This window comes from Theobroma cacao, chromosome 4 (genome assembly GCF_053813885.1).
Source record: "Theobroma cacao isolate CCN51 chromosome 4, ASM5381388v1, whole genome shotgun sequence".
Classification (NCBI taxonomy): Eukaryota; Viridiplantae; Streptophyta; class Magnoliopsida; order Malvales; family Malvaceae; genus Theobroma; species Theobroma cacao.
This window is the reverse complement of record NC_142642.1, coordinates 25,853,874-25,865,844: the sequence shown is the minus strand read 5'-3', so window position 1 is coordinate 25,865,844 and position 11,971 is coordinate 25,853,874. Positions and strand designations below refer to the sequence as shown.

Genomic DNA, 11,971 nt, shown 5'->3' with positions numbered 1-11,971 from the left:
GAAGGTCATGTGCCAATCAAGGTAAACCTAGTTTTAGGATGGAGATGGCTTAGTTGGTATTGCTCTCTGCCTGATCAAGTGTTGGCATCCCTCATGTGATTCTACATCTTTATGCATGTGGTTTTGCACCCCTTCTGCCCTATCCTTTCCATTTCATCCATCACCATCAACTCTTTTTTTTTTTTTAAATCATAATTGCTTTTCTGAATTGAATACAAATTAATATTATCCTTATGCATTTCTCCATGTTGTATATTAAGACTTAACAAGTAATACCACTGTTCACCCTTTGCTAATTATATATATCCATTAATAAAACCATGCCAATTAACAAGCTATTCATACTTAACTCAATAATCTCTCTTATCAAGTGTTTAAATTTAACTTTTTGAACATGAAAATACGTACATTTATCATCGAATAAAATACTCAGATGCACTATCTTAATAATTTTAAACATTACTTATTTTCATTGAAAAATTTTCAAAAAAAGAAAACTGTAAGGAAAGTTTATTTATACTCGTCTATATTTTTTAAAAATTTATTTTGAAAAGTAACATGATATTAGTAATAAGGGATTGCGTGCTATGATAAGTGGAATAAAGGGTGCCCGTAATGTTAATTTGCAAGCATATAATTAAGGTTTAGAACTAAAAAATTTTGATTTAAAAATCTTAAATTTAAATCTTTGGAAAGTACAATGAAGGTGACAAAACGAGTATTATTATTTTCTTCTAAAGCCTTACAAGCTTTCACATGTAAAAAAAAAAAAGAAAAAATTGTGCTTGCAGATTGTAAATTAACAAAAACTTCAAACACAAAGAATATTTTTTAAAAAAGAATAATTCTAGGAAGAATGAATATATCCCAGATTCATAGGAACAATTTGATATTTTTTAGTATTAAAATTCCTTTTCTTATCCAGCTCATTCAATCTGTCTCATAGAAAAAAAAAATAGGTACAAGTTTTCTTGTGACTACTCAAAATAAATAGCTTGACCATTAGAATATATATATATATATATATATATACACACACATACATACATGTGTGTGTGTTAGGACTGCATAAAATTGGCAGACAGCCACTTTCAAAGGGGTAGAAGCACCATTGGGTCGTACAACTCATTTGGTAGGCAAAGCACGTGATGCCCTTCTACTTAGTGACAATCATCATGCATTTCATTCTTTCACATATTTTAATAATAATTATTTTCTTAATTTAATATTCGTATTTGAATTTTCTAAATAAAATAACCATTTTTTTGTTAAATTTGATTTTATTCTATGCAATATGACATAATCCTTTTTTATCATTTAATTCAAAATTAAAATTTTCAAAGCGATATCTTAAACTTAGATTATTGAAATATGTGGATGGATATGTATATTTATTGCAAATTCTTTTTTGTTTTAGGGAGAATTATTTGAGCTTAGAAATTTCTTTTCTCATAAAGCTAAGATATTGACATGAACATGGGTAAGAGGTATTAGGTCAAAAACTTTATCTCTAATTCTCTAATAACACGTTTGGTCGAGGGAATAGAATAACCATTCTTCCACTATTCCTAAACTCTCTCTAATAACTTGTTTGCTTTGGAATAATGACCATTTCTTGAAATGACCATTTTTTAAAAAACCTTAATAGCTGTTATCAAGTGAAACTTTGGTAATAGTTATTCCAAGGGTGGGGAATAGGTCAAAATTGTTGTTGAACAAAATTACTCTTTAAATAAATTTAAAAATTGTGATAACATATAATATACATTTTCTTCATTTTTCACATTTTCTTTTTCTCTCTCTACCCTTCTTCTACCTCTCCCTTTCTCTCTCTAAAGTCCCTTAATGGAAAGTGACAACGACGTCGATGATGAGAAGCACTGATTGGCGTTTCCCACTATATTTGATTGCGGGAAGTGTCGATCTAATGTTTTAGCAGCAAGATTCGGCCACAAAGAGCGCTAGATCAATGCTCCATTATTATGTTGACTACATCTCCGGTGGCCTAGTGATGAGAAGAAAGAAAAGAAAAAATTATGAAACTACTAGAATGGAATGAACAAAAAAAAAAAAAACTAAAAGTTAATATTTTATATTTTAAAATTAAATTAAAATTAAAATTATAAATTATTAAAAAAAATTAATATTTAAAATTTTAATTATAAAATTTGAATATTTTAAAAATAAAAATAAACATTAAAAATAAAATAATTATATATTATAATAAAAGATATTTTTATTATTAATTACTTATTCCTTGATTAATTTTAAAACTATTCTTGCCAACTAACCATTAGAATAAATTATTATAACAATTTCTATTTTATTCTATTTTTATGAACCAAATTACATAATAATTATTATTTTCTTATTCTATTTTTACGAAACGCTTATTCTATTTCCACTCTATTCCATTCTATGAATCAAACATGCTCTAAAAGAGATAAACAAGAAAATATAAATAAAAAGAATGATAAAAATGCTAAATGCCATAAGGTGAACACATAGTAGCAAGTTTGATTAAATCTAAGGTCAGACATACTGCAGCCCTTATTAAGGGCAATAGTGGACAATTGTACAAATAAAATCTAGGATCACAACAAAAACCAAACAAGCAAATATTAATTTTGGTGATTTTACTGGTAGGACCACATCCGCTTTTACATGGAAATGGTGGCTTGTTAGAGGGGATCCAACTCAACTATGTCCATATAGAAATCATCATATAAATTCTCAAGTTAAGATAAGATGACAAAACAATGAAATGAAAAAAATTTCACGTTGTGAAGATAAAAGCAAATCTATATCTTCTCATTTAAGTAATAGAATCTTCCACATCTCTCACTTGATTATCTGTGTGAGTGTAAATACAATTCATTTATATTGACAAAATAAAGCAAATATTAATTTTGGTGATTTTACTGGTAGGACCACATCCGCTTTTACATGGAAATGGTGGCTTGTTAGAGGGGATCCAACTCAACTATGTCCATATAGAAATCATCATATAAATTCTCAAGTTAAGATAAGATGACAAAACAATGAAATGAAAAAAATTTCACGTTGTGAAGATAAAAGCAAATCTATATCTTCTCATTTAAGTAATAGAATCTTCCACATCTCTCACTTGATTATCTGTGTGAGTGTAAATACAATTCATTTATATTGACAAAATAAAAGTGGTGACGGGAGACATAAATATAAAATTTAAAATATATAGATACATAACTGTATATGATTATTTTTTAATCACCTTTTATGTAAAATCTTTAAGTCTGTCATTATTCATTTGCACAATTTTGAAAAATCCAACGATCCCTTTGCCTCTCTCTTTACCATGCCTATGCTAAATTTATGTCCTTTATAAAAGATCTTATGCAATATTTATCACATATTTGTTAAATTAAATATTTGTAAGACATTTGACATTCTCTTAAATTCGATTGTAAATTCAAAAAATTTCATCACCGGTGCATAAGATAATAATCTTTTGCGACATTTATCGAACGAGGCATGGTATGATAATCCATCAAGTGTAATCTAGTCCCTAAAACAAGAAAGCGACATGATTGAACAAGTGGGCAGTCGTACACACTGTATGCAGCTGTTTTTCTGCATATAAACTATAGTAGTTGCCATTATAGGAAGACGATGAATTGTAGAAAATAGAGATTGGGAGCCCATTTTTGTTAAATGAGGGTGACTCAAGGTACTCCTAGGATTCGACATATCGGTGCTACCAGGCTTTGATCACGTTCATTATTCTAAGTTGACAAATCACATTAAATGATTGTCCAGCTACTAGCATTCATGCCGATATGTTATAATTCAAAGCTCCTCTCTCTGTCTCTCTCTCGACCTAAGTGCCTAAATAACACAAGTAGTAAGTAACAATAATGCAGACTTCGGATAGTAAAAGAAATATAACTGTACAATATGATCATATCCCAGTACAGACCTAACCAACCTTATGTGGCTGAAGTTGCCAAGTAGTTCATCCAAACCCTGATGAGAATGCATTTGTCTATTCTGCACAATATGGGAAGCCCAGCAATCCGACACCGGTAGGATTAAGTGCTGAGAGTGTCTTGCAATAAAATCTAGTAACAATAATGTTTTGGACCACAGTTATGATCAAACGTACGAACCAAAGCGAATCAGATGCAGCCAAAATGCCAAACTGTATGCAACCCCATAGTCATTAGGGTATGATAAAGAGAATCGACGAGAGTAACACTATTGCATCTCAGCTAAGGAAATTTCGTGAATCATTACATAAATTTCATAATTGAAGCCACAGAAGGACGTGGATATAAGAAAAAGAAATTGATCTTTAGGTGTAATGCTATTTTGTCTGGTAATCAAACCTTTTCCGACTATTCACAATTCTTACTAAGAATCGGATAATCAATCAGACTGGCAGACACTATAGCTTTTACGTGTTTCCAGGGTAAAGTGAGGTTAGGTCAAAAACCCAAGGGAGAGGGATCCTATGGGGGGCAAGTTAAAGCTGAGCGGTGAGGAGAATGGTTGGAAAAGGGCGGCTTTCCAGTACATAAATCCACTTTCTCCTTATATGTTGCTGCTGTAATGTTGCCACTCTCTGACACACTCCACATGCTCATGGTAGAGAGGTCCAGACTGCATTATTTTGTCCACATGGAAGTGGGAGAAAATTTCCAAAGCAGATCTGACCCACCTATGCACACCTCTCTCTCTCTCTTCCCATTATTCATTTTTGTTTCTTAAAAATTCAGATCGCACCCACACATTCCAAATCTCTCTTCCCTACGTGTAGATTAAATATATACCAAATGAATAAATAACTTGTTGACGGTACAACTTCTCATTCTTCTCTATCACAAGTAGATTTTCACATTGCCTTAACATCTAATACACTAACATCCCCCTGTGCTGTTATATACTCTAGCCTCTAGCAGCCTTTTTCCAAGGGAGAGCCAAAAGACAAAGTATTCTTTTCTTCAGTGAGAAAACCCAAAAAACATCTCTCCTTGGGGTCTGTAGAACTTCCCCTGCACCCTGCAGCGTTTCATATATTAGTCCTTCGAAGGGGGCTAGTAGGTGGTGACTGTTTTAGGTGTTTTTTTTTTTTTTTTTAATTTGGGTCCCCTCTTTCCATTTATTTATTTAATTTTGTTCCCTTTGGCTTTCTCGCACAAGATATTGTCTCCCTTGTTCCTGTGAAGCGCAAGAAAACGTCTTATCTCACTGCAAAATGGGAAGAATGGAAATGTGGGATGGTATCGATCTTTCTTTTCATCTTAAAGTTGTCCCTCCCTTCCTCCCATTCTCTTCTGTTATTACTCAGAAAATTCTCTGAAACGTCACCTAAGAAAGAAAAACACATCTCCAAAAGAAAGAAATATCTGAGTTATAGAAGAAGAAAAAAAACCATCAGTATTCAGAATCCTGACATGTAACTAGCAGGAATATACTTAGAAGCCTCACCAACAAAATCCCTTTACAAGGTTTCTGCCAATGCATACAGCTTGCTAACCTTGTGAACCACTACGACTCCTTGGGTGTATTCAAGTTTCTGTTGTCATTTCTTCTTAGGGAAAAAGGGACGTTGAAACTACTCGGAGATTTGTATGGAAACTAAGGAAGTTTAGGTTCTTCTGCTTTTTTGAGTTGAAGAGAGACAGTGAACATGTCTGCCAAGTTTATATATTCTTTTTCAGATGAAAACCCAGAATTGCAGAAGCAGATTGGGTGCATGAATGGACTATTCCAGCTCTTTGACCGCCACCAGTTCTTTGGTTGCCGACGCATTGCCAGTTCAAACCACAAAAGACTTCCGCCAGGTACTTTATCTCAGTTTTTAACAAGGTGCTCGCTTTTGTTAAGAAAGATTAGCATAGGTCACGCATGCTTAGGCCAGAGGGCTTGTGAGTTTTAAGAGGTTTCCATTTCTGCTAATTTCAGCAACATAGTGTTTCACTCAATTTCAAAATTCCAAGTAACTTAGTGGATGAAGTCAAAAGTTATATTCCCCAGTTCTGCTTTTGCTTACCACCTATCTTTCTGAAATTTTTGCTTAAAAACTTTTGCGTAAACCAAGCTAAAGGTCAGCTTAAAACATTGTGGATGCACCCACCTGCTTCAAGAGCTTAATGCCTCCCAATCGCAGCCATTGAGGGATTAACTAGAAAGGCTACACAAATTCTTAATTTCAGTTGTGGAACTTCTTCCGATTCTGTTTGCATCTACAGGAATTTCCATAGCCTCTTTCTGACTGCATTATGTAGGAAAACTAATGTTGTTAAAGTTTCCAATGATAGATTAAGTGCTTCATTTGCACCATTAACACTTTCGGTGCTTGTTGTTTCAGTGTTTTTGTTTTTTAATTGTTAATTTTTATCTTCTAACTATGATATTTTCAAGTATTGCAACCTCGAATGTCTAAAACCATCCACAATGTTACCTTCTATGGCTAACATTATTCATTGTTTCTCTAGGTCAAAATGGCAAGCACGGAACAGAGCACAAGGTTGCTTCACAAAAGATAAAAGTAAGAAACAATCCTAATCACTTAAAATTGTGGATTAATTGACAAAATTAACTGAAGCTTACGTAACTTATACCTGCAGGAAAATAGTCTGAAGAAGACCGTGAAGGAGAAACAAAGATTCTCCTTTGAATCACCCAGAACCTCATTTTCATCCTCCTCTTGTTCATCTAGTTTCTCATCTGCTGACTGCAGCAAAACATCTCAAGTAGACCGATCTTCATTGAGCCAAACCACCTTCCCTGAAACCCCAACCCAGGGAATGTCCAATTATCAATCAAATAATTCTTTGCAATCAAGCCAGCAGTCCCTTGACCTCCGAAATGTGGTTAAAGACTCCATCTACAGAGAAGCCCGTGTATTATCAATTAAAACTGCCACCAAAGTGGAAGCAGGGCGCCACCAGACCTTGAAGTACATAGATTCACCAAGGCCTTTGCAGTCACCAAAACCTTCAAAGACCAAGACCACCACCAGTCTCAATGAATCAAGTCGTGTTCTTCCAAGGCTTCAAGAAGCACCCAGAACGTCCAATGAACGCAAGGATGGTTCTCTCACTTTTGCGCCAAGGGATGCTCATCGATTCTCTTATGATGGGAGGGGGTCACAGGATGCACTTAAAATTAAGCTCAAAGATCTCCCAAGACTATCACTAGATAGTAGAGAAAGCTCCATAAAGGGTTCCATCAATAGTATTAAATCAAATTTGCTTCCAGGAGAGCTGCACAGAAGTAGCTTGAACTCCAATGAGATGAAAAACCAACAGCAAGAACCTGGAAGCTACAAAGGACCGTCTAGTGTTGTAGCCAAGTTGATGGGGTTGGAAGCATTGCCAGACACCATGCTAACCAATGGGAATCAAAGAGGACAGATCAGGACCTGTCACGATTTGAAAGATGATCCCCTCTCATGCTCATCAAGAATTGATGAGAAAAATCAAAATTGGATCTCTGGTTCTCCAAGAAATTTAAAAAGGGAACCCAGCTCACCACGGCTGACAAATGCCGACTCTAAGAAACCTGTTGCAACCAGATGCCCAATTGAACCAGCCCCATGGAAGCAGCCTAATGGAAACAAGGGTCAAACATCAGCTTTGAAGTGTCAAGAAACGCCAATGAAAGCCCCAAACAACTCTCTAACTGTTTATGGTGAAATTGAGAAAAGGTTGGCAGAACTCGAGTTCAAGAAGTCAGGAAAGGATCTCAGAGCCCTTAAACAAATACTTGAAGCCATGCAGAAGTCTAAACAGATGACAGAGACCAGAAAAGAAGACCAAGCTTCAAATTTTATTTCTCATGCAAACAGTATCCTTGGTCATAGCTCAGAAGCAGCAAATTTGATAAAGCTACAAAGTAGCAGTGCAGTTTCAGCCACAATTAAGGGAACTAGTTCTCCAACTAGCCTTAAATCCCCAATCACAATTATTAAACCAGCAAGATTTATGGAAAATGCCTGCAATTCCACTTCATCAGTAATTGCAACAGGCAGTTTAAGCAGGCTCCGGACAAGCAACCCCGCTGATACCAGATACCAAAAGGTTGACATGCGATCATATAAAGAGTTAACTCCAAGACCTAATCCTTCCAGGGATCCTTCCAGTCGACTTCATTCAAGGGATAAGAGTACCGCCAAAACTCTAAGATGCAACCAACCTTCAAAGGGGCCATCACCTACTGTTCGAGAAAACCCTATGCTGGCTATAAGCTCAGAGACCACGTGCCTTAAGCTGCAGCAGAAGAAGCTTGAAATGGAAAAGCAATCTTGTTCTGCCACCCCAACATCAGATCAGAGCAGGAGCAGAAGGCAATCAGGCAGGGTACAAGCAGAATCAGGCTTGCCATATCGGAAGCCCAGGCATAAATCTCACAATTTGCAGCGACGTGATGACCAATTGGGTGATATCAGTAGTGCCATGAGAGATTTAAGTCACCAAGGTGATGCTAGTTCAATGCAATCTGAGAGCAATATGAGCGCAGCCTCCTGTGGTGAGATAGAAGTCACGAGCACTGACACATCTTGCAAGATAGAGGGTACATTTTCCCAGAAACATGGAAAGAAGCAGAATGTAAGTGTTCTTCCTCCTTTTAATTAGTATTTTGATTAACTCCTAACGCTAAACAGCTTACATTTCTATTATTCAGAATCCACCAGCAAGGTTTAGCGAAGTTGACTCAACAGCAGAACCTCCAAGAACTGCCCTGGAACACCCTAGTCCTGTCTCTGTTCTAGATGCCACATTTTATGGAGATGAATCACCATCTCCTGTGAAGAAAAAATCAAATGCCTTTAAAGGTGAAGCTCCTGTGTCCTTCATACCTTGATTTTACTAAACTGAAACTTCAACTGTAATGACTTCCATATCATAAAACCTTTTGGCTATAATGATTATACATCCACCAAGCCGATTAATAGATTAGTTCATCCTTACTAATATCACAAGATATTTGTAGAAAGCAGAACAGTAACAACTTAAGAATTGCATATAGTTAGTATCTATACAAAACAAGAAACTTGAAGAATCTACTACTTATTACAGGAGGCTTGGCCGGTTTCATAGATTGAATTCTTTTCACATTTTCTTTATGACAGATGATGAGGGTCTTATTCCTGATGAAGCACACTGGGGTCCCGTAGGTTTGAATCACTTATCCAGCTGCAGAGAAACCAGTCTCAGGTCCAAGACAGATAATGGGAAAGCAGAAAACATCCGGCATTTAGTCCAGAAACTCATGAACTTAGATTCTATCAATGAGGACTCCATTATCAATGAAATTACACCCATTTGCAATAGTCCAAATCCAGACCATATATACATTTCGGAAATATTGTCAGCATCAGGTCTCCTAAGAGAACTTGAATCCAGCTTCATGGCCTATCAGCTTCATCCATCAGGTCATCTAATCAATCCTAACTTGTTCCTTGCCCTAGAACAAACCAAGGTAAGCATTAGACTTCTATATGAACATGAGAGCAGAAAGATCAACCAGTTAGAGCCCATTGAGAAGAACCACAGGCAGCTTATATTTGATGCAGTTAACGAAGTTCTAGTCAGAAAATTAGTGAACAACAGCTCTTTCAAGCAGTGGCTCTCACCAGGCACGTTGGAGGATAGAAGACCAAGAGAACAGCAGCTGGTTAGAGATTTATGTTCAGAAATAGATAATCTACAAACTGCATCAAAAATAAGCTTGGATAGTGAGGATGACAGTCTGAGAAGCATCTTATTGGGAGATTTAACACTCGGATTAATGGATTGGACACAGTGCAAAAGTGAAATTCCCTGGCTAGTATTAGATGTGGAGCGGTTGATCTTCAAGGACTTGATATGTGAAGTTATCAGCGGTGAAACAGCAAATCCACAAGTGCAACCCAACAGACATTGCAGGCAACTGTTTTTAAAGTAGCATTTCTAATAATGCTACAATATTTGGGTTGAAGGGCCATCAGGAAAGGGGGTTGGTAAAGTGTACTTCAAAATTTCTTCTTTTTCCATTTTGTTCGATTCTTTTGGGCTATAGTCGCAATAAAACTTGAATGAAACTTGAGCTTATGACACCATGTAAATTAAAACGCCTATGAAATACATGTGAATTGCAATCTATGTGTATTCCAACATATGTATTCTTTCCATTTTGAAGTCTTCATTTTGGCAGTACATGCTAGTATCTGGATCAAGGATATCCTTATCAAACAATTTTCTTTCTTCAGCTACTAACAAATAAGTGATCAAAGAACTTTGTAAGCTTCAAATGGTGAGAGTTGGCCCAGAGGTATAGCATATATTGTTGGTATGATGACTCATAAGATATATCGCTCTACTTTCTATTTGCACCAGACTGACAATATATACATCAACATTTGGAGTGGTCACAAAGTGTTTACAGTAAAGCGAGACCTCCTAAACACAAATAAAAGGAGCACCTTCTGTGTACCAAAAAACACTTATCGATATGCATAACCTCTAGCAAAGATGCATAGGCTTCTAGGAATTAACTTAAATGAGCAATTGTATTTAAGCAAATCTGACCATTTATGGTCACCTAAATCCGGTTGCTCCTTCAAATTTGATTCAAGATTCTTAGCGAACCACCACAAAATCTGACACTCATTTTCTTTATAAATAACATTAGAGAGAGATAGGCTCCTCAGATAAATTAACTAGAAGTTTTAGGTAAGCAAGTCATTCTAGCATTCAACTGCAATGCTAATATATCTTTAATCGGTATTAAGGAAAAATCAGTAGCATTTCCTTCTGTATTAAGCAGAGGGAGGGGAAGGGAGGGGGAAAATATGAAATTGCAGGATGAAAGCAGAAATGACAGCAGTAATCTTTAAATGCTGTTCGTTGCTATCAATTGCAGCAATAAACTAGAAGTGATAGTGGCTTGGATTAGGGTGGGATTGCAGTAATGTCCACCCTACTCTCAATTAGGGATCTATAAATAACATTAGTAGCTCTTGATTACAATTTGAAAATTGTGGATGGATGATTATCTCTGCGATCATTATCCTCTTTTGCATATTTTATGATGCTGATTCCTAGTTAGATGTGATTTTTTGCTACAGTTAGGCTTATCCTAGGTCTTATAGTTTATGCACAAATCCAACATGTATTATTCACACGGAACAAAGCCAGAATACAATATTCAATGTCATAACATGTGTAGCCCGAAATTTCAGATGATTAAAGGAATTCAAGACATCCTGTTTAGGATTGCAGAATAGTGGAAAACCATTAGTAGTAGTGCCGGAAAATTCAAAATCAATTGTCTGGAATCATCTGACAACATTAATCTTGACCCATACAAGCCATTCTGTTTCAAGACGTAACAAACCTTTTATAAGATAATATGGATCTGAGTCTACCCGCATCCCCATGAACCTCTACATGAACAAGACCATTGAACATGCACAGCAGTTAATTACTATTCTGTGGCAGATTAGAATTGGTGCAGGGTTAAGATGCTAGCACCCTATATGAAGCCCTGCTCCCTAGTCTAAAAGTAAAATCTAAAATACATGCCAAAGTATCATAGCTATTAATTAAGTTTATACATAATACAGAACATGTGTCAACCAGTGTAAGCACCATACACCATTACCCACATGTAACATGATAATTGTTGTGCTTACCCCTAGATTTCACTATTCTGCTTTAGTCTGTGAACCATTTACTAAACTATGTACATTACCTAGAACACCCTAACTAGTTAGCAAAGGCCATCATCAAGATGGAAACAAACCAAATCAATAAGGCCATTTATTGAATGGAGATACACCCTATAATGTAGATCCCAATTAAATCTAACTTGCCAACCAACGTATGTTCAGTTTCGATTTTATTTATGATGGTGTATGACACAATGCAAGTTAAAGAAAGTTTAGAGCAAATGATGCTTGTTTTCCGACTTCAATCTCATCTTAAGAGATACAAAAAGCATG

General features: G+C 35.7%; 1 protein-coding gene across 1 annotated transcript; it reads left to right on the top strand.

Annotated features, from left to right (window-relative positions):
* The first annotated feature begins 4,958 nt into the window (after positions 1–4,958).
* LOC18601675 (protein LONGIFOLIA 1) lies at positions 4,959–10,159 on the top strand. The gene is made up of 5 exons (XM_018119706.2): positions 4,959–5,825; positions 6,480–6,532; positions 6,612–8,594; positions 8,671–8,821; positions 9,119–10,159. The coding sequence occupies exons 1-5, from the start codon at positions 5,672–5,674 to the stop codon at positions 9,931–9,933; spliced, it is 3,156 nt and encodes a 1,051-aa protein (XP_017975195.1). The 5' UTR covers positions 4,959–5,671; the 3' UTR covers positions 9,934–10,159.
* Positions 10,160–11,971: the final 1,812 nt, after the last annotated feature.